The sequence below is a fragment of the Tubulanus polymorphus genome, chromosome 8 (assembly GCF_964204645.1).
Source record: "Tubulanus polymorphus chromosome 8, tnTubPoly1.2, whole genome shotgun sequence".
Taxonomy (NCBI): Eukaryota; Metazoa; Nemertea; class Palaeonemertea; order Tubulaniformes; family Tubulanidae; genus Tubulanus; species Tubulanus polymorphus.
The window spans coordinates 1,739,873-1,762,593 of record NC_134032.1 but is presented as its reverse complement, the minus strand read 5'-3'; the positions used below and the strand labels follow the sequence as shown (position 1 = coordinate 1,762,593).

The window sequence follows — 22,721 nt, the reverse complement described above, 5'->3', positions numbered from 1 at the left end:
CCCCATTACACATTCGTAGATTTGGCAACTGATAACTGAATTCATGATAAATATAGCACCAGTGTTTAGATGCAGGAGAACAAACTGTAAAATGGGCATCAGCGTAAAATTTATACAGACCAGAAAATCACTAGCAGACAACACGATCAGATAGTTAGCGTAAGATAAACCGCGGAATCTGCGACTTATCATTATTAGGAAAGTAGCCGAATTTCCGAACGCTCCTAACATGAACACGACAGGGAGAAAGACCAGTGACAAAGTGCGATAGATTCCAGATCTGTTCACTAAGGACATGAGAACTATGTAACTGTTATAGGTTCTGCCGACTTGCGTGCGAGTAGCATTCATGATTCTTGATAATAAACTGTTGAAGTTGTTGACTGATTGTATCAATGGAGTGATGAAGATTGAATCAATTGTTTTATTCGTCGTAGCTCACAATTTATTGTTCGCATCAAATTAAAAAATCAATTCTCTGAAATCTGACACAGACGCAAATCTTTTAGTTTATTATCGCGTATTCTATAATGTAATACATTTGAATATGAATATGCTTTGTACAATAATTCACTGTGACTCGTGAAATACCATAATACATGTTGTTAAACATCTTGAACAGTTTGGAAAATGTCCAAGACAAAATTCCACCTCTTCACAGAAAATAATAAGGATACGGGTGCCTACTTCTTAGTAACGGTACCGCGTCCACCGCGAAAACATGCCTTGAAATCTTTGACAATTTGGTCAGGACTCGACGCTTTCTTACCCCTAAGTTGTTTGGTGCAGGTATAAGTCGACCACGAGCAGCGACCCGGCGTGTACTGGCCGGTGTACGAGGAGAAATGCGTGACGCCATACGTTTTCAGGCTGAAATTATCGATGACGTCACGTTGTCGGCGTCTGGTTCCGTCGTCGCATCGAACGTCGTATTCGACCTTAACATTGTCGGCGTTCATTCTGTACTCCCTGACGTCGGCCATAATCAAACCGGCCCCCGGACCAGTGAATGTCATGTCAGTCGAGGCCGAACTCTCTCTGCCGATAGATGTCGCTTTTTCGTATGAGCTACCCCATTTCGTAGACCTGCGCGACGATTGAGACACTGCGAACGACACGGAGCCACCCGTACCGAGGAATTTCGCCGAAGTTTCAGCCGTGACCGATAGGGCCGTGTCGAAAGTGAATGATTTGTCGTTGGTAGTGGTGAATGAACAGGTCTCTTCAACGCTATCGGTTCCGCCGAGATTCAGCATGAATTCTTGGCCGTATGAACAACCCTGAGTTGAAGCGATTCCGACGACTCGCGAGCCGGTATACGTGGATTCCAGTCGGTCGAGAATTTTCATACCGACGGCTTTACAGTTAGTGAAAAGACACATTCGGAACTTGAACAATCGATCACTGGAAAATAGAAAATACAATCAATATTAGAGACATAATCTTTCGTTGAATAGATACTGATAAAGTATATAGTGTTCCAATAAAAGAAGATTATTATTTTGTATTGAACACCAAAAATATTTAATCAATGTAGACAAAAAACATTATGTTTCATTGAATACCAAAAAACAGTATGTTTCATTGAATACCAAAAAACATTATGTTTCATTGAATACCGAAAAAACATTATGTTTCATTGAATACCGAAAAAACATTATGTTTCATTGAATACCGAAAAAACATTATGTTTCATTGAATACCGAAAAAACATTATGTTTCATTGAATACCGAAAAAAAACATTATGTTTCATTGAATACCGAAAAAAAACACTATGTTTCATTGAATACCGAAAAAACATTATGTTTCATTGAATACCAAAAAAAAATATCATCTTGTATTGAATACAAAAAAATATTTCATTGAATACCAAATTCTCATTTCATTGGACAGAAATTTATACTTACTCTTTTCTGTTATTGTATACACTGTACATGCCGGTCATTGCCTGTCCAGGCGGGAAACGGTTATCAACCGGATAGTGCCAGGTGGCCAGCCAGTTAGTCCAGTAACACGATTGTCCTGGTTTGGTCACCAACTGTGTCGAGAATAAAGAAATATTAAATCAGAATCTTAAAAGATTTTCCAAAAATATATATGCAAAATTTGTGACGCGAATCTGCTGAACTTACTTTGCAACATCGCAACTCCCAACGTCTGTCCTCATCTCTATCGCTATAGATACCATAAAACCCGGTCACTACGCCGTTATCCGGACACACAAAGTTGACAACTTCGTTCCACCTATTCAGGTAACCAGTCCAACCGCAATCCGTCCCGACGAAACCCGGTCGACAGCTCATATCGAATTGTCGATCTTCGCGACCGGTGTCGTGTTGACTTTTGAACCACTGAATGTGTTGATTTTCGGGACATTTGAAATGAAGCAGTCGGTTCCAATCGTTCTTCCAAGCCTTGGAAATCTGACAGATCCCGAGCAAGGATGTTACAATCACGAGTAATGTAAAGTTGGTCATCTGAATAGAGCGCAATAAAAGTCGTTAAACGGTAAAAACGTCGAATACGAATGTATTAAACCAATCTTAAAGTGAAACATTGTGAAAACGTTACCTTCAATGAGCTTCTTGACATCGGAAAATTCGACTCAAACGCAACGTGGACGTCGAGAGATAACGTATGTTTAAGGAGATCCGTAAAATGCATGGTATTTATAGAACATCAGCCGTCCCAATCGTAAAGTAACTTTATTGCTATAATCGATTCTATATCGAGATATCCTTGATTAACTGTAGTTGTTAAAATCGTTATCAACGGTAGCAACCCGGCGATTTCTCTATCGGCACCATATACTTCACGTGAACATCCCGCAAGATTTAGTGCAAACCGATAATATCAGAAAAAAACCAACGGATTAGAAAATGACCTTCTCATTTCAGTTTTAAACCTGGGGCCGGTATCTAAAATGAGTTAGAGTTAAGAGATCAGTTCAACAGTCGTTAGTTAAAATCAAGTATAAATTCAGGATCGGCAGATCTACCTTTTAAACTTGGACCTTTGTGGCGACATTTAAACTTCAATGATTTCAACTATAGAATTATTGTACAATGTATGTGGAATTTATTTGACCTAAATTACCGTCTTATTTGACCCAATTTACCGTTTAATTTGACCTAATTTACCGTTTTATTTGACCTAAATTACCGTTTCATTTGACCTAATTTACCGTTTTATTTGACCTAATTTACCGTTTAATTTGACCTAATTTACCGTTTTATTTGACCTAAATTACCGTTTCATTTGACCTAATTTACCGTTTTATTTGACCTAATTTACCGTTTAATTTGACCTAATTTACCGTTTTATTTGACCTAAATTACCGTTTCATTTGACCTAATTTACCGTTTTATTTGACCTAAATTACCGTTTCATTTGACCTAATTTACCGTTTTATTTGACCTAAATTACCGTTTCATTTGACCTAATTTACCGTTTTATTTGACCTAATTTACCGTTTAATTTGACCTAATTTACCGTTTTATTTGACCTAATTTACCGTTTTATTTGACCTAATTTACCGTTTTATTTGACCTAATTTACCGTTTTATTTGACCTAATTTACCGTTTTATTTGACCTTATTTATCGTTTTTTTTTTTTACCTATTATACCGTTTTGCAACAAATGTGCATCGATGTGACTTGCTCGCTGTAGAAATATGAAATTTTCCTTATGAAATCACGTCAATGCAAAAAGGAGAGACAAAATATAATCAGGGTTTTGACGATAATTTTGATTTACGTCCAGCTGGTAAAATCTATAGCTATTGCGGCAATGAAAATATATCAAAACGTAAGACAACAGATATAAAAGACGTAATGAAAAGATTTTTATCACTTATTTTATGCCCAGGTGGCAAAATGTATAAAATCCTTCGAGAATAACTTGGTGAATTTTCCCCATGTTTTTTTTTCCTTGTTACATTACTGGACGGCTCAATTAACGCGAGGGATTGCTCAGTCGAAATACAAATCAACTACATTTGGTTTGATATTTGATATTTGGCACGCGGTATATATTCTCAGCCGGTTCGAATACCTATTCCAGAATCTGTATGATAACATGGGCCGATCGTAAGACCGTTCCCTCGAAAAAAAAAATGTATCGTGTTCGAACGAAACGATTTTAATTTCATTCCCCACGAGCAAAAGATATTCATCGTTCACTGTGTTCGAATCTCCGTAATTACGTAAATACGAGGCTAGTCGAGAAAAATATTCGTCATTTTCGAAAAAGCGTCATATTGATGATACACCCGATTATGAATGCGAAAGATGAATGAATAGCCGAGTATGCATGGTATATGCGGTATCAGCACTAAGTCTCAGTCAGTTTAACATAGATCTACCTGCTTTATTCATCGTTTATACATAGGTAATTATGGAATCGAAAACGTGTGTTATATTCTGGTCCGTGTAAAGGTGTGTTTAAAATCCTCTTAAATTTCAATCCGTCGCGCATTCATACGCCACATCATAACAAATATGAGTGACGAAATTCGTACGAGAGGATTAAAACATGAATCCGAGTTGCGGGTAAAATGTATTCGGTGAACAATTAAGATTAGCTGTCTGTACAATACTGATTTCAGAAATCATTTTGTGTGGAAAATTGCCGAACATAATTTCCTGGAGAAAAAGGTTATTGAAAATTAATTTTACTAGGAAATAGTACGAAATATGACAGCAAATAAACTTAACATATAAAAGAATGTGATTATTATATATTTCTCGTTTAAATCATTTTGAATCATTTTAAAGTTTCCGATTCGTTTTCTATTTTTGATGATGAATCTCGCCTCGAGGTGGCGGTAGGTGTTAGATCAAACGTGCTGTAATCCAATTCTCCATTTCCGGTTCCGTCATGAATTAACTTCAGATCGTCTGCAGTTCTGTGACGCGCTAGTTTAGATTGTTCGTCCCAATCTAAGACGAATAAGGCGTACGGAACGAATATGACCGCATTTAACACGCACGAACTCTGGTATCCTATTATTATACTCATAGCGCCTAACCGAGTGAAATATAATAGAATCAAACCTAACGATGTTCCTATTGTTAAAGACGAGAAACACGTTATTGAAATTAGGGTTATTTTAGCGCATCCTCGAATTGCGGCATTGAATATAACATCCACAGCAAATAGAGGTAAAGTTGCTCCTATGTACAGTAACGTGAATTTCAGTTTAGCTTCGACCGCTCTATCGCTAGCGAATCCCCGAGCTAAAACGGCGTGAAGCGAACAGATTAACACGCCGAAAACTGCAGCGACCATCAACGCGATGACTTGATAAAAGAACAAAGCTCGTTTGGCCGCGCGACCGTCCCTGGATGATAACAGGAAACCGACTCGCATACAACACGCTTCGGATATTCCCCAAAATATGTTGAGGTTGAATAGAAACACTTGTAATGTGACGCTCAATACTACAAGTTCGACCACTCCGAAAGTACCGGTCAAGAAGACACCGATTGTCAAGGCTATATCGACGGACAATGTCGATACTGTTGACCCGATAGCCATACTAGCGACCTCCCATAGATTCCTAAATATATCCGTATTAATTCTGTATAAAGCGATAGTGTCCTTATTAACCAGAGAAGATCCAACAGCCATGGAAACCGCACCGATGAAAAAAGATACAAGTAATGAAATGGCCGCCCCTAGACTGGCCAGACGTAGCACGATAACCGTGACGTAACAGATTACTGCGGTGATGACGTTGTTGACGAGTGTTACAATAACGACCGGTAAAACAATATCCTGAGACATTAAAAAACGCGTAAGAATATCATTCGCAAATACAAAAATGTTATCAGGTGACATCACCATCAGCATCCGTCCAGCTTCTTCGGCGACGGTCGCATTTTGTCCGAAAAGTATGAATATCTTGTCGGCAGTGAAGTTTAGTGGCAGCAACAATAAACCGCTACAAATCAGTATCAACAATCCTCTCTGCAGCAACAAGCGCAAATAACGATAGTTTTTGGCGCCGAAAGCTTGCGAGAATAATCCTTCTATACCGGTCGACATACCCATACCCAACGCGTACACCACGCCGAAAAACGAACATACCAAAGAAAAGGCGGCTTGCGAAATCAGATCGGATTGCGCAACTATTATAGTACACGCTAAAATAGGCAAATCGGTTAAAACTGGGATAACTACAATCGGCCATGACGTCACGATAAAGAAACGTAATTCCTCACGTAACAAATCTGCCTTCATGATTATGATTTATGTCTCCATGTTGTATTTCCTCCTGTGAGTTTTTCTACCAGTGTCCTGTGATTGCTATACTCAAATCAACTATTCACACGAACGTTCTGTTCATTACTACCCAACGTTCTGTATAAACCGTATGTATTTATGCGTGGAATTCACGAGGATAAAACTAGAATTTATACGGCATGATTCATTTCAAAAATAGTTCATAGAAAAAAAAAACTTTCATCGCATTGTTCGCTCTGTATTGTTAGACTAAAGACCTAAATATCGCCACAAGTCTTTTTCTCAAGTCGAAAAGAGACGCTGCTTTCGGATTGAGAATCCTAGTATTTTTAGTCGTTTAGGTAGATTTCGATTGAACATGCGTAATATTCCAACTGGGGATTTTCTTAATAATTGGCGATAAATGCTCGAGAAAGATTATGAATATTTCTGGCAATCTGCGTACTTTCTCACCTAGGAAAACATAATGGCGTTTCATCTTTGATTCGGTAAAATTCAAAACTTTTGCTGGATTTCATGACATTCGGTGAGTAACGTACAGGACCCAGTTCCACAGTTGTGAGTTAGAGTTAACTCTTGAGTTAAAGTTAGTTCATTTTCAATGAGTTAACTCAGGGTCAAAATCTTATATCAGGATCCAGTTCCACAGTTGTGAGTTAGAGTTAACTCTTGAGTTAAAGTTAGTTCATTTTCAATGAGTTAACTCAGAGTTAAATCTTAACTCACAACTGTGGAACTGGACCCTGAGTTAGAGTTAACTCTGGGTTAAAATAAGTTCATTTTCAATGAGTTAACTCAGAGTTAAATCTTAACTCACAACTGTGGAACTGGACCCTGAGTATTACTACTGGTGACATATCAGAACCTGTTAAATATACTGGTCAAAACCGTCACACACATCACGGACGTATAAACTAGATTTATACGTCCATGCGCACAGTGACGGATAAGCTATTGTTAATACAATAACCACGGTGGCATTGATATCACAATAATCCTACATGATAATAATACTACAACTTGAATAACATGACAATATTCTAAATATAAAATCTAACAAGTATATCCGCGCATACAGCACATCTGGTTATTATTCACCGTTTATTATTCAGCCATTCTATAGTTCATGCGCGCATAACTCAAATCGATATCAAATCAACGGGGATGTAGCTTTATTTTTATCGCTAAACCCATATGACGCATGCGAAGATAACGTCCAGGCTATACACGTGAAATACACACATCCCGGGCCAACGGGACGCGGTGCGCGGTACTCGGTTTTAAACGGACTCTGAACTCGGCGACTAAACGGATAAATTCGAAATAACGAAAATCGGAACATACTCGCAGAAACAGTTCGCAACATCAGCGAAAGGAGAAGAAAAGAGAAAATGGCGATGATGAAAGCACTTCCGGATTGGTTACGCGAGGAATTACGTTTTTTTATCGTGACGTCATGGCCGATTCTTGTTGTTCCCTTTTTAACCGAACTGCCTATTCTAACGTGTACTATAGTGGTCGCGCAATCCGATCTGATTTCGCAAGCCGCCTTCTCGTTGGTGGGTACGTTTTTTGGCTTGTTATACTCGTTTGGTATGGGTATGGCTATGGGTATAGAAGGATTATTCTCGCAAGCTTTTGGTGCCAAAAACTATCGTTATTTGCGCTTGTTGCTGCAGAGAGGATTGTTGATACTGATTTGTAGCGGTTTATTGTTGCTGCCACTAAGTTTTACTGCCGACAAGATATTTATACTTTTCGGACAAAATGCGACCGTCGCCGAAGAAGCTGGACGGATACTAATGGTGATGACACCTGATAACATTTTTGTGCTCGCGAATGACGTTTTTACGCGTTACTTAATGTCTCAGGATATTGTTTTACCGGTCGTCATTGTAGCACTCGTCAACAACGTCATCACCGCAGTAATCTGTTACGTCATGGTTATTGTACTACGTCTGGCCAGTCTAGGGGTAGCCGTCTCTTTGCTAGTATCTTTTTTCATCGGTGCGGTTTCCATGGCTGTTGGATCTTCTCTGGTTAATAAAGACACTATCGCTATATACAGAGTCAATACGGACATATTTAGGAATCTATGGGAGGTCGCTAGTATGGCTCTCGGGTCAACAGTATCAATAATGTGTATTGCCATGGCTCTGACAATCGGCATGTTCTTGACCGGTACTTTTGGGGTGGTCGAGCTCGTAGCATTAAGCGTCTCGTTGCAAATAATATTTTTCAACGGCAACATATTATGGGGCATATCGGAAGCGTGTAGTATGAGAGTCGGTTTCCTGTTATCATCCAGGGACGGTCGCGCGGCCAAACGAGCTTTGTTCTTTTATCAAGGTATTTCGATGGTGATCGCTGTAGTAGTTGGCGTGTTAATCTGTTCGCTTCACGCTGTTTTAGCTCGGGGATTCGCTAGCGATAGTTCGGTCGAAGCCAAACTGAAATCTATGTTACTATACATTGGAGGGAGTTTACCTCTATTTGCTGTGGATGTTATATTCAATGGTGCAATTCGAGGATGCGCTAAAATCGCCGTAATTACAACAACGTGTTTCGTGACTTTAACAATAGGAACATCGTTAGGTTTGATTCTATTATATTTCACTCGGTTAGGTGCTCTGAGCATAATAATAGGATACCAGAGTTCGTGCGTGTTAAATGCGGTCATATTCGTTCCGTACGCCTTATTCGTCTTAGATTGGGACGAACAATCTAAACTAGCGCGTCGTAGAACTGCAGACGATCTGAAGTTAATTCAAGACGGGACCGGAAATGGAGAATTGGATTACAGTACGTTCGAATTAACACCTAGCGACACTTCGAGGCGAGATTCATCATCAAAAATAGACGATGAATCAGATTTGTTGAAATAAATCCGAAAAGATATAATGATCATTTTTCTAATTTATTTTTCGATCGCCTGAGTTTCTATCATGATGCGTACATTATAGATTTAACTATTTTCGATATATTCTCTATCCATTGATTGCAATTGTTAGGCTATGTTTGAATTAACTATTTGTAACTTATTATGCTCAGATAAATAAAGATTATTATTATTATTATTAACAATATGCAAACATCCTTATGTTAGGCCTGAGCCACACGGATTAACGGGTTCCACGCAGACAAAGCCTCATTAGAAACCATAAGTTTTGATTATATCTATGTTTTTTTTTTTTTATTGTAAATGGTAACCGTTAGGTATATAAGATAAATATACTTTACACAACTTGGGTCAATTTACTAACCGACACTCGCAGAAACTACGCTTATATGTATTTATAGATAATCAGAATCTGTCATAAAAGTGTAGTACACGCTTTGATTAAGAATAAACTACTTGGATGATCGTTAGGTGTTCGTGTGTATCAAAGTCTTACACTTAGATATTACCTGGTTTGGTTCAAGTCCAATTTTCATAGACCCATGCATGGCCTTTCATTCCATTTCAATATTTCCTCCTCGACGTCTACAAACCTTAACCTCTCCCCCTCCCCACACCCCCCAAAAAATTCATTTTTATTTTAAGTAATTAATAATTAATCTTAAAGCTTCCGTTACACATTTTCTGAGACGCCCTGCATATCCATATCTAGCAATCTTTCTATATCTACAGATTGCCAGTCAGGTGTGAAGACTTCCATGTCATATCCTCTGTTCGCGTCCTACAGACAGACTGGGTAGATAGACTATCCGGTCCTCTGGTCTGCGGACATTGATCGCTACAAAGTTCACGTGACAGACCTATAACTGAATCTAACGTTTCTCTTTACAAGACTAGTGTTCGTCATCATCCCGCATATTGTCAGGAGATTTCGATGAAACACCAGTTTTACATTTTTGGTCGGTGTTTCACGATTGACCAAGCGAATAATAATTAACTAGTCATATCTATGCAAGCTATATAACCACTAACAGCAGAGAAACCACCAGTCCTTTAGAGAGGTGCAGAGCTAAATAAAAACAATATTGTCATACAATAGTGTTTGATAGGTGAACATAATTATAAGCTTCGCAAATCTTTGAAATGTTCCCGAAGGTCTTCATCACCTGTGTCGTCAGCGAATACGGTTTAAAGATAAACTGGATATTTTTATTTCGCTGAATTTCGACAGCCGATTTTTATACAAAAATATTCACGAATTTCTCGCCCCAGTAAAAGGTATATGTAGAAATTTACCACAAAGTTACAAACTAGAAACTGAGTGAAAATATCGTGAAGAAAATTCTTCTCTTCGGTCGAGATCGGTAAGAATGACGTTATAGTGGACGGGAGCGTGAACATCGCAAATGCGAGTGAAACTGTTACAAGCATTATTGTTGTACGTTTTGATTTCGTAGTTTTCTGATCGGACGAAACCATTTTTGAACCTCTGAATAACTGAATTATTATAACAGAATTTGATGCTCCGATCAAAATGAAAGGTATAACATTAACATAGGCGCTAATTATTGTGAAATATATAATCTGTTGTAGTAATTCATAGTAACATCCGAAAAACTGGTCGGAAAAATGGATCGACAAAGTCGGCAGAACATACAGGACTAATATATTCACCGTAATAATTATCGATATAGCGAATCTAGCGAATCTGGGTGTACACACCAAACGAGATGTGAACGGGAAGAGAACAACCGCCGCGCGTTCTAGAGATATCGCTACTATCAACCACGAACTATTACAACCGCCGAGTACCATTATGAATTCATAGATTTTACAACTTAACAGTGAATTCATCACGAATATCGGGCCGATGTCTACGCGCAACAGAAAATACTGCAAAACCGGCATCAAGGCGAGATTGATACAGGCAGAAAAATCGCTCACCGACAAAACGATCAGATAGTTAGCGTAAGATAAACCGCGGAATCTACGACTGATCATTATCAGGAAAGTCGCCGAATTTCCGAACGCTCCCAACAGGAAGAACGCGGGCAACATGACCAACGACACAGTTCGGTAGACTCCGGACTTGTTCACCACGGACATGAGAACGATATAACTGCTGTAAGTTCGACCAATCATCATCTGAGTTAAATTCATGATCTATACTAGAATCGCGTGTAAGTGTACTGACCGTCTTATAATGAATGGAGACCGGCCGCGTCCTCTCGCATTATCGGAAATCTATTTTCCACGTTTTAGAAATCGTTAAAGTCTCCGGCGATATTATTCATCCGTACGGTTCTATTGACCGCATCAAATGAGAAATCAATTCTCACACAAATTATAAAACAGATTTATGACATTCTATTGTTGTAAAATGAATGTAGGCCTAAGTAGATTAAGAATAATTCCCCAACAAGGACCTATTGTAGAGGTGAAAATATATATTTCAAAGTAAAATATTCTAGCAGATTCGACAATGTCTAAGAGTTAGAAATTTGAAATATAAGATCTGTGTCGATCTGGGTCCAGTTCCACAGTTGTGAGTTAAGATTTGACCCTGGGTTAAAACATTGAAAATGAACTAACTTTAACTCTGAGTTAACTCTAACTCACAACTGTGGAACTGGGTCCTGCTGTTTATCGTTCAACCTCGTCAATTGAAAGCCCGCATAGAGAACAGCACAGACTTTAACCTAAACGTTTGGACAAAAATCACGCGTTTGTCGCTGAAAACGTTATGTCCGGGTTTCTGAAACACTTGGACACTTTTTGAAACATATTCTATCTGTGTTTTTTTCTACGACAAAAATGTAATTAGTTTGAATCGTCAGATCGCGAAATTCCAGTTTCAATTGATACCGATTAAGAGTGTGGGGGAGTGTGGGGGTGTCCCAGGTTCGAGCCCGGTCCGACACTGATTCTGAGGAATACGTACTAGAAATGAGTGCATAAAAAAAGGGTTCGAATCTGAAACTGATTCATCAGAGTTGTCTAACTGCAAACAGAGGTGTGACAGCGGTACTATTGATTTGTGATTTGGGTTATGGATTGATTTATGTTATTGATTTTCAACAGCAGTTCGATTCATAAATAGAGAACTGCTCAAACTTTGTGACATGAATTAATGTGAAAATGTCGGATTTTGGGATCAACAACTGCTTCAAACTTTATATCAGAATTTAATGAGAAATGTCACGTATATAGACAGAAATCAATGAGAAAATGTCACGTTCATCGTCACGTCACTTTAGATTGAATGGTTTTTCATCAAACTCAGGTTGATCTAACGACAATTTTTACTGTTTAGGTAATGTCTTTATCGATAAGATAATTAAGAAGCGAACTATATAAACTAGTTGTTTTGGACGGTTGAGGGAGACAGCTGTAACCATCTAGATCGTTGAGATCAGTTCGCTGAATAAAGTAATACCAAAGACAGGAACTCTGTGTGCTGAGAGTTGTTTTCTTCTTGGGCGTTTTGTGGTATTTTCACTCACTCAAGCGAAATTCAAAGATCCCGGTGGTGACAGAGGCGCACCAGGGGGTGTCCCTGTTCCCACCATTGTAACCCCCACATTACATCTTGCTCATCTTATACTACACTCGCTTTCCAAACCGACGACAACTCAAAAACCAAACTAAAGTTTCTCCAAAACCTTTTCGAATTCCTAAATAAACGAATAAATTTATCATAGCATTGATAGCGTGTAACAACTGCCCCGAATGATACGGACGATATGTGTATCCATCGGGTAAAATCGCCGGTATAAATGTGTTTATTAAAGACATTCCATATTCAACCATAAATACTATATTTAAAGCTAATATCGTCAGAGTTATTTGTCGTCCTTGTTTACTATTCGTCGAAGCTTCATCTTTGACGTCGATTTGTTGAAGTTTGTGTCTCAGACGAGCCGCCAACCGAACCAACATCATCATGTGTACGTTACAACCTAAAACAATCAAACCCGGAATAAACTTCAGCACAATTTTGCCAAATACAAAATCGTAATACAAAGCGTATTGTTTATTCTTAAGCAGGAGTTTCCTTTGTACAACATATTTACAAGGCTGACCGGGCATCCTAAAGTACGTTTCTAGATCCCAAATAGTCGGAAAATCGAAAATAAAAGTTAGAATCCAAATTGCAACCGAAACACGAACTGCGTTACGAATCGTGCATATATTCCTAGCAGACAGCGGGAATCTGATAGCTACATAGCGGTCTAAGCTTAATGCGAACAGTAGCCACGAACTTGTGGTCGTCGTCATCTGGAAGATGGCGTCCACGTAAAGATAAACATGGCGTTTATATTGTTGATAAATGTGGTTATAGTGAAGATATTCTAACGAGGTCGAAACAAACAACATCTCGCGCCCGAACAGCCCGGTCAGACAGTTCACGCAATCAGCTACAGCCAGCATCTTCAAATATAGAATACTGCTACCTCCGAGTGTCATCAGATGGAGTACAACAAACGCGAGACAGTTCGAGATGATACCGATCGAATAGAACGAGCCCCGCGCATAAGTCATTATCGCCCTGTAGTTTAATACGATCGAAGCGTTACAGGGAACACAGCAAACCTGCCCCGGGTCTGACGTTTCATTCACCGACATTGCGCTATCGAAAATTCGATACGGAAAACCGCAAGAGAGGCCGATTCGCTCTGATCAGACACTGTCTTCCTCAATCCCGATATTCGCTTGAGTTCTGAAGTACAATAATCATCTTCTGCGTTGTCGTTATTGTGTCGACCCGCGGTGGCCACACGGTTTACAGCATCAAAGGCTGTAATTTCCAGAACTGTATGCCTACGGATAGTGGAGGCATATACATATTCATAGGACATGCATAGTCTATGTGTCAGGTCTATGATTGTAAAGATTTTGTTAACATTCTGGGCGCCGAATTCACTACGAGTTTTAGAATGTTTGACGTGCTACTGATTCAGCGAGATCTCGGTAGAGAATTTTCCGCTAGTAAACACGATATGAAACTTGAGATTAAAGGATGTTGGTTGTGAGACACTACACTTGACTCGTCACCAGACAACGCACTGGGCACCACTGACTAGACAACCCCTTGCAACACCGAATTTCACTGGTCTATGGCTTAGTGGCTGGAGAGCTAGGTCCCAGGTTCGAGTCTGTGATGGTTAGCGCCATGTGAATATTTTGACATGTTCTATAATCGTGGAAGATAGTCCCCGATACTTGACCTATTTGATCGACCTTCATTTAATTCTTACTTCCATCATAACTCGAAATTCTTAATGTCATATGAAAAGTGTTGAATGTTATAACGATATTTCTACATTAATCAGTGATATGTTTTATAATTATCATATTCTCACTCCCAGCTACTGATGTTATCGTATCAATATACATTTCATAAACACTGTATTTCAGTTTTAATGTTCTTGTCGAGGACTTTCTCTGAAGCCTAGTTAATTAGACCGACTGCACACGGGGATTTCGATCCCTCTTGTCATCCTCACTGCACTTTCTACCTCAATAAAGATAGAAATTTGACTTCATGCTCTTCCTCCATATCTTTCTCGAAATATTCTATTTCAAGGTTTATTTTAACTAAATAAAAAAACACCTGAAGCCAGTTCCATAGTTAGGGCTTAAATTTAAGACCGTTCTAAGACCAACTTAGTTCTATAGCTAATCTAACAACTTAAGATCAGTCTAAGACCAACTTAGTTCTATAGCTAATCTAACAACTTAAGATCAGTCTAAGACCAACTTAGTTATATAGCTAATTTAACAACTTAAGCCCAGTCTTAAGACTTGAGACCACTTTTGGTCTTAGGTCTTCACTATGGAACCGGCCCCAGGCTCCTGCGTCGCTTTTGAGAAACCAGTGTACAGCGAAAACACGGTATCAATTTTAAATGGCCTTGACTGCAATTTTCTATTCTATAATTTCTTGAGTTCATGTCGGATAAAGTCATCAATGATTATTTCACTGCATTTCTACAGCGGATTTTCATACAGAAATATTCACGAATTTCCCGTCCCAGTAAAAGATATATGTAAAAATTTATCACAAAGTTACAAACATAGAATTGAGTGAAAATATCATAAACAAAATCTTTCTTCTCTTGCGAGATTGGTAAAAATACTGTTATAGTGGTTGGAAGTGTAAATATTGCAAATGCGAGTGAAACCGTTACGAGCATTATTGTCGTACGTTTTGATTTCGCGGTTTTCTGATCGGACGACACCAATTTTGAACCTCTGAATAACTGAATTATTATGACAGAATTTGATGCAATGATCAGAGTTAATGGTAAAACCACAAGGTGGATGACAATTATGGCAAAAACTGTTATTTGATCAATCAACTTGTAGAAACATCCAAAAGACTGGTCAGTAAACTGTATCGACAAAGTAGGTGTGAGATATAGAAACAACGAATTTACTACGGTAATTATCAATATAACAAATCTAGCCACTCTCGGTGTACATATCAAACGAGATTTGATCGGGAAGAGAACAACCGCCACGCGTTCTAGAGATATCGCTACTATTAACCACGCGCTATTGCCACCGGCAAGAGTCATTACAAACTCGTAGATTTTGCAAACTATCAGCGAATTCATGAAGAATATCGGACCGTCTTTATCGCGCGAGAGAACAAACTGCAAAACGGGCATCAGCGTTAAACTGATGCAGTAGACAAAATCACTAGCAGAAAGAATGATCAGATAGTTAGCGTACGATAAACTACGGAATCTGCGATTTATCATTATCAGAAAAGTAGCCGAATTTCCGAAGGCTCCTAACATGAACACGACGGGTAGAAAGGCCAATGTCACAGTGCGGTAGATTCCAGACTTGTTAACCACGGACATGAGAACGATATAACTGTTATAAACTCTGCCAATTTGCATCTGAGTTGAATTCATGATTCGTAAGAGTGTACTGACTGTCTGAGAGTGTACTGACTGTCTGAGAGTTTACTATGACTGTCTCAGAGTATGAACGTTCTGGAACTGACAGTGGGTTCTCTCGCGTATTCGAAAATTCATTCAGCGTTCATATAAAAGATATCATTCAAGTCTTTATTATAGCGGCAATTCATTTGTAAGATTTATCGTTCGCATCACATTCTTCAGAGATCTAACTCAATTTTCTAAAATTTGTGAAAGTTTATTATTTGTGTAGAATATGAAATTGAAGCTAAATTGAATGAAAATGTTCGTTGTACCATTGTAAATGGTGTGATATGTTCAGTATAGTAAATCGTCTGAACAGGTTGTAATTGACTGTCAGTTTTATACAAGCGAAATACAGGTTATTTGACTCATATCAAAATCAGTTTGAAAACTTCTCTGTCATCTGTGAAGACCGTTATTCTCAGCGCAAGAGACGTGACGCCACTTCGCTGTGAACTCGTAGGCCGCAGGATCTATGACCAGCTCGTGGCGCCCTCTCTAGCAGCGCTCGTGACGCTCACTTCGCTGTGAACTCGTAGCCCGCTGGCTCTATGACCAGCTCGTGGCGCCCTCTCTAGCAACGCTCGTGACGCCCACTTCGCTGTGAACTCGTAGCCCGCTGGCTCTATGACCAGCTCGTGGCGCCCTCTCAATTTTGGGGGATTTTTACTGAACTGATTTCCAATGAAAGATCCAGATTGTCTGGCTACCTTTGGCCCTGAAGATGCTGTTTCCAATTGTAATTGATACCCTAAGGTGTACTTAATTGATTCATCATTGATTGGTTGAAATATCAGGGTCTTCTGGCTGTATATGGCCCTGAAGATTCTGTATGAGTTAGATTTAGCTTATACCGCGCGTAGATTTTGATAAAGACGTATCGCATGCATGGTCGAATTTCATATCAAAATCGTAGAAAAGGCCCGTTGTATCAGCAGTACATCAGCAGTAAACCCTGTATAGATTTGATGCTTATACCCCAAAACAACTCAGTGTACTCGGTGGTTTACTTTTGTAAAAAATTTCATATCGAAATCTTGGAAAAGACCCGAATATCTTAACGCTAATTAAAGAAATCCCACAATTCGAATTTTATATGATTATTAATCCACGTAAGTTCGGAATACATTTATAGAAATGCGATTTTGATCGGTGGATTCCGTCAATTATTAGCAGTAATCGGCAATTAAGCTCCGAGATGTATTTTTGTTTTTTGCCCAAATTATTGTCAAAATCATTTTTTGGGGGGGTTTGAATAGATAAACGCACTGATTTTTAAAGTTTTTTATGCCGACGTAATTTCGGAAGCCGCGGTCACGTAAATTCGGAAACCTAACACGTAAGTTCGGAAATGCTCTGTACGCCGATTTAAACGCAGCTTGTATGCTATTGAAAACGGGCGATACCATGTTGTTTATGGGGGATATGGGTTATACCAATTTGTTAGGGATGGTAGCATCACAACCGCACAAATGGCCGTTGGAGGGAGTTTTTCGTCTAGGTAATTAAGACAAAACATAGATCGCATTTTGTTTAATATTTGATATATATTGCCTATTAGATGGCTTATAACATAAAAAATTCGAATTTCCATGCGCGTTTCAGAAAAATCACGAGCCGGTTTTCATTTTTTGATATTCCCTCGGCTTTACGCTACCCACCGTCCCCAATGCGACGAATAGATGTGCCCAGAAGTCAAACCCGGAAATGATTTGGAAGATTGCCAGATTACGGTGTTTCCACGTGGATTTTGATGGATTATTAGATAGATGATGTACCGTTATCTTTCACACCTAAGCTTTAGATACCAAAACTGTATCTTAACTGTCATACAAACTACATGGTTGTCACGTTGGAAATCAAACGGTGGCCTAGACTGTAAGTGACGGGAGATGACTGCTTAATCATGCAAACACGAAGAATGTTTGGCTTGGGAAATTGATCCTAAAATTCATCACACCTGAAAGGAGGACCGTTAGATAAGAAGGTAATAAAATGGAAAACTGAGAATGTATGTAGGTCTATTAAAGGCAAAACACTAACAACAGCACATTTTTATTGCACAACTAAATAGGCCTACTGGTGCCGGTAGGCTAATAAATATTATAAAACATCTTACGACTGTAGAATAAAGAGATAATACATAATCGTAGCCAATAACAGAAATAACTTTAATGATTTAAATAATTTTTTCTTAACAACAAATACGTGTATATATTATCAACAGTACAGTAAAACATTTATGTACATATGCAAGCAAATAAATCGCAACTTTTCACAAATTCGGCAGCCCGGAAAACCATCTGAATCCTTGTGTTCACTACTTCAGGTGGTTCCAAGCTGTTTACAATATTTTCAACCGGATGATCTTCTATGAGCTCCACGTCCGGCCAAACGAACAGATTTTTATTGCAATATTGTTCCAAAAATTGCACCGACATTGTTTCTCCGTCATTCGATATTTCCAGAATCTGCAAATAGTTGAATATATAACTATCCGTACATGAATTCTACTTCTCCTTTTTTTCAGTTAAAATTTAGCCGATGAAACATACCACTCCGAAGTAAAGGTGCTTTCTGCCTTTCTGGCCCTCTTGGTATAGGGCTACATATGAACCTTCACTACAATGATAATAACCCAGTAATGATAGATTATTCATCACTATTAACCAGGTAGGCCTATTACATGTTTTTAAGCTAAGCATGTAGTAATTTACCTTATATTGATCTCGTGAATCAAGTTCACGCCACTTGTTTCAGGCACACTCACAGGATCCTGAAATTCAGATACACATTGTAGCCCTTCTCAATTTTAAATTCCAAAAAACTTATTTCATTAAATGTTTAATTTTCATAGGCCTACCTCAACTACACGATTTTCGTTTTTTTTTTCCTCGACAGGAGACTCCACTGGTCTTGAGGACGCCTGAAATATTTATAGACTAAGTACCTAGCAGGTCAAGAATCATCACGATGTACCGGGAAATGAATGAACTCACAACTCGACCGGAGGTTGTCCCTGAAACTTACACTTGTTGCACATTTCTTATTTCTCTCTTGTCGTTCTAATTTCTTGTTTTCTTTCTCTTCTTTTTTCCGATTTTTCTCGAGAGCTTTCGCATAGGCATCATCTGCTGTGAGGATGAAATATCGTTTCGAATCTTCTGTGCGATTTTTCGAGCGACGACTTTCCACAATCGGATATTTTAAAACATCCTTGTCCGAGTCAGCTTGAAAATGAGATTAGAAAGGTAATTTCACGTTCTAACAATTAGTTGAATCAAACAGACCCATTTCATTTGAGTCTCACCTGGCGATGATGAATTGTTGAAAATGTTGGAATGAATGTTAATTTCGTTTGATTTCAGGGATTTCCATGCCTCATACAGGGAATCTCCCGCGACATCATATCCCTCATTGTATCGACGTTCAAATTGTATTTTCATTTCAGGTGAGATAACCGACTCCAACGTCTGTAGCGCAGTACTATAAGAACGAGAATTGTTCACCGGTAGAGCCTGAAAAAAATATCAAACAGTATAAGTATCTTTCACTAATTTTCAAAAGTTAGAATAAAATATTTTGAATTGAATTCATTTCAGTTTCTTGCAAATTTATTCAGGTTTATTCAGGTTTTTAAAAGGATATCTTGCATGTAGCAGCTCTCCAAGGACAGAAAAATGCTGAAACACAGAAGTAATTCTAAAAGTTTGTTAAAGCAATCATAACGCTATCGTCAACTGTTATTAGTGTAACTATGGAACAAAATTCATCAAGAAAAACGTAAATTTTTCAAATTCTATTGCATAATTGTAATATGTTACCTCGCTTGGTGGATTTTGATTCAATTCAAATGATTGTATTGGCAATAATGAAGCAGGATCTGATATCTGAATATAAATAAATGCTAGTCACTTATATATGAGGACATTTTAGCCGATACAATACATATATGAATGTATAACTCACTATATCGCGAACAGTTGTTGTAGACGGTAAGTACGCCTCGTTTGGTATGGCATATGGGTTGAAAGGAAATATTCCGCAAGACCTGAAACCATTGATAAGCATATCTGGTGAAATGCTCTGCCAAGCCTTGCGAAATATTTCGAAGAAGCAGCTTTTGTTTATCACTCTCCCCGGGTAATCATTGGAGAATTCTTGACATAAGCGGTTCCAGCTAGATTTTAAAGTCTTGAAACACGTTCTGTTTATGTAAAAATAAACCATTAATATTATTGCTACAATATACTACAAAGAGTTAAGAAAAGGATTGTGGTGTTACCTATCTAGGGGTTGCAGCCAGTGTGATGTATGCTCTGGCAACTCAACTAGAGTGATTTCGTTCTGTCTGGCTAATTCGACTAGTTCTAGAAAGTTGTGACTATTATGGCCATCTGAAATTAATATTTGTGGACATGTTTGTCCGATTGCCGGAAGGAAGCTTTCTCGAAACCAAAGTGTGGCAATACCCTATAAAATTCAAAGATAAAATACATTTAATGGTTAGAATATGGTGGATTTCAAATAATTGTTTAATATTTTTGTTGTTTTAATAAATACCTGTTTAGTCCACCCTGTTTCTGAAACTGACAGAGTTGTTCCAGCCGGAGCATTTATCGAATCCACCGATTGCAGCGAAGCGACAGTTTTCCTTTGAATATGACGTGTGGTGCCAGCATTTGCCCTGAGGCATTACCACACGCCATAACAGTAATCGTCTCCCGGTTTCCGCTAATCCGTGACTGAACGTACTTGCTTCCTTTTCTGAAAAAACCAAGTAGGCCTATTCATTAAGGTATCAGCAGAGAATTGTAAAATTTAACTGTTTCTAGATGATATATTAACAATAAGAATATAGTTGTAATAAGATCAGTGTAATTGGCCAGTTCGTTACATCAAAAATCATCAATTTGCCCTACCTTGCTACGATTTTCCCTGGTACGTGGGTCAACTGAACCCCGGTTTCGTCAAGGTTCCAGATGTACATTGGCTGAATACCAGCCAATGCACTCTGGATGGCCTTGAAATAGCTGCCTACTTTTTTCACGTTCATGCACTGGTGCCTAACAGCAGCAGTGCCCTCTGGCTTTCGCAACGATACACTTGGGTGTCTGGCTTTAAAGCCAGCCCAAAACTGGTCACTAGGAACAACCTACAGATATAAATACCGGTATATATATATATAGATTTTTTTAACTTATAGGCCTACATACCAAGCTGAGAATTAACAGATCACAAGTCAATAGACATACCTCCTGGAATGGTTTGCCGCGTTTGAGTGCCAAATCACCAGCATACCTCATAAAATTACTTTTCGAAAACCCATACCCCAAATCAGCTCGGTTCTTTGCAAAGTCTGCAAGTTGTGTCTCATCCACCATGCTGAGATGGGTCGGCCTGCCTAATTTTGCTGTTGCATGACAGATTTTTCCACTAACTCTATCATGCAGAGTTGATTTTGGTACAGAAAACTCACTGGCTGCTCTCAATATCGAAGAGCCTGATTTCACTGATTCAATCGCGTTGGTCATTTGGTCTTCTGACCATTTGCAATAAACCTTTGGCATCCTGGAAATAAAACCAAATTTTAAATTAATCAATGCTTACAGGGAAAGGGCACTGTCCTCGGGCCGATAAAACAGCAGGGTCTAAGACCTTCAATTTGTGGTAGTTTTTCAATTTGTTTTAATTTTATTAGGCTGCTACAGTCATTAGCCACAAGGTCCAACTAATTATAGGCCTAAGCTTAAATAAATTCAATTTTAATCTAAAAAAGTTGTTTGTTGTTTTGAATTAGAAATAGAATCGTTCATTTCTAGGAAAAACAGCTGTGTAAACATACGCAATAACAATTATACATTATTTCGGAACTTCCGAAATTACGTGGAGGAGCCGTGAAAGCTGGGTATGGGATTTCCGAAATTATGTGTAGGCGTTTGAGTTTTTGAAAATCGCCGTTTATGTAACAATGAGCGTATTCCGATAGTAAATGAATGTTTATAAACAAACTATCGGCTTCCTAGAACTTCGCGGCAGTGTTTACGTATCGGCTGCCACGAAATGCCGTAAAAGCGGGTCGAATCAATAGTGTACTTACGTGACCGACTTTAGCGATTTGCCGCGCTGATTTCGTGTGCCAGAAAGAAATGCGTACTACGTCATCAAAATGGCGCGCATTCCCGTGGAATTCCCAGGAAATACCAACCTACTCCCCCTTTTTCAAATTTAAGCTAGTCCAAATAGGTATTCCCTCTCCGCGACCGCGGAGAGGCTGTAGAAGAAAACTTCCGAACTTATGTGGTCTTGCGAAATTACAGTGAGTTACCCTAAGTTCGACCAATCATCATCTGAGTTAAATTCATGATCTATACTAGAATCGCGTGTTAGTGTACTGACCGTCTTATAATGAATGGAGACCGGCCGCGTCCTCTCGCATTATCGGAAATTTATTTTCCACGTTTTAGAAATCGTTAAAGTCTCCGGCGATATTATTCATCCGTACGGTTCTATTGACCGCATCAAATGAGAAATCAATTCTCACACAAATTATAAAACAGATTTATGACATTCTATTGTTGTAAAATGAATGTAGGCCTAAGTAGATTAAGAATAATT

The 22,721-nt window shown here is 38.7% G+C and overlaps 5 protein-coding genes and 1 long non-coding RNA gene across 6 annotated transcripts; 2 read left to right on the top strand and 4 right to left on the bottom strand.

Moving 5' to 3' along the window:
• Positions 1 to 419: 419 nt before the first annotated feature.
• On the bottom strand, positions 420 to 2,728 carry LOC141910143 (uncharacterized). Its single transcript, XM_074800866.1, has 4 exons — positions 2,573 to 2,728; positions 2,134 to 2,478; positions 1,909 to 2,039; positions 420 to 1,404 (listed from the first exon to the last, which is right to left on the bottom strand). Exons 1-4 carry the CDS (start codon positions 2,663 to 2,665, stop codon positions 684 to 686), a joined length of 1,290 nt encoding a protein of 429 aa, XP_074656967.1. The 5' UTR covers positions 2,666 to 2,728; the 3' UTR covers positions 420 to 683.
• Positions 2,729 to 4,766: 2,038 nt separating this feature from the next.
• On the bottom strand, positions 4,767 to 6,321 carry LOC141909997 (multidrug and toxin extrusion protein 2-like). Its single transcript, XM_074800686.1, has one exon. It carries the CDS (start codon positions 6,243 to 6,245, stop codon positions 4,767 to 4,769), a length of 1,479 nt encoding a protein of 492 aa, XP_074656787.1. The 5' UTR covers positions 6,246 to 6,321.
• Positions 6,322 to 7,639: 1,318 nt separating this feature from the next.
• LOC141909996 (multidrug and toxin extrusion protein 2-like) lies at positions 7,640 to 9,133 on the top strand. Its single transcript, XM_074800685.1, has one exon. It carries the CDS (start codon positions 7,640 to 7,642, stop codon positions 9,131 to 9,133), a length of 1,494 nt encoding a protein of 497 aa, XP_074656786.1.
• A 3,617-nt stretch (positions 9,134 to 12,750) lies between these two features.
• LOC141909993 (FMRFamide receptor-like) lies at positions 12,751 to 13,773 on the bottom strand. The gene has a single exon (XM_074800683.1). The coding sequence runs from the start codon at positions 13,771 to 13,773 to the stop codon at positions 12,751 to 12,753; it is 1,023 nt and encodes a 340-aa protein (XP_074656784.1).
• Positions 13,774 to 17,952: 4,179 nt separating this feature from the next.
• On the top strand, positions 17,953 to 19,865 carry LOC141909861 (uncharacterized). The gene is made up of 5 exons (XR_012619791.1): positions 17,953 to 18,090; positions 18,634 to 18,776; positions 19,005 to 19,354; positions 19,555 to 19,640; positions 19,726 to 19,865. It is a non-coding gene; the product is annotated as an uncharacterized LOC141909861 (long non-coding RNA).
• Positions 18,034 to 20,190, bottom strand: LOC141909860 (uncharacterized). The gene is made up of 8 exons (XM_074800517.1): positions 20,073 to 20,190; positions 19,928 to 19,993; positions 19,414 to 19,621; positions 19,134 to 19,333; positions 18,967 to 19,029; positions 18,821 to 18,879; positions 18,659 to 18,725; positions 18,034 to 18,574 (listed from the first exon to the last, which is right to left on the bottom strand). Exons 1-8 carry the CDS (start codon positions 20,172 to 20,174, stop codon positions 18,344 to 18,346), a joined length of 996 nt encoding a protein of 331 aa, XP_074656618.1. The 5' UTR covers positions 20,175 to 20,190; the 3' UTR covers positions 18,034 to 18,343.
• Positions 20,191 to 22,721: the final 2,531 nt, after the last annotated feature.

Coding starts and splice junctions, on each gene's coding strand:
- LOC141909996 (XM_074800685.1), top strand. CDS start 7,640: ATGGCGATGATGAAAGCACTTCCGGATTGGTTACGCGAGGAATTACGT.
- LOC141909993 (XM_074800683.1), bottom strand. CDS start 13,773: ATGTCGGTGAATGAAACGTCAGACCCGGGGCAGGTTTGCTGTGTTCCC.
- LOC141910143 (XM_074800866.1), bottom strand. CDS start 2,665: ATGCATTTTACGGATCTCCTTAAACATACGTTATCTCTCGACGTCCAC. Junction 2,479..2,572: donor TGTCAAGAAGCTCATTGAAG/GTAACGTTTTCA, acceptor CGCTCTATTCAG/ATGACCAACTTTACATTACT. Junction 2,040..2,133: donor GGGAGTTGCGATGTTGCAAA/GTAAGTTCAGCA, acceptor TTCTCGACACAG/TTGGTGACCAAACCAGGACA.
- LOC141909997 (XM_074800686.1), bottom strand. CDS start 6,245: ATGAAGGCAGATTTGTTACGTGAGGAATTACGTTTCTTTATCGTGACG.
- LOC141909860 (XM_074800517.1), bottom strand. CDS start 20,174: ATGCTTATCAATGGTTTCAGGTCTTGCGGAATATTTCCTTTCAACCCA. Junction 19,334..19,413: donor CAACAATTCATCATCGCCAG/GTGAGACTCAAA, acceptor CTCATTTTCAAG/CTGACTCGGACAAGGATGTT. Junction 18,726..18,820: donor ATTCACGAGATCAATATAAG/GTAAATTACTAC, acceptor TTATCATTGTAG/TGAAGGTTCATATGTAGCCC.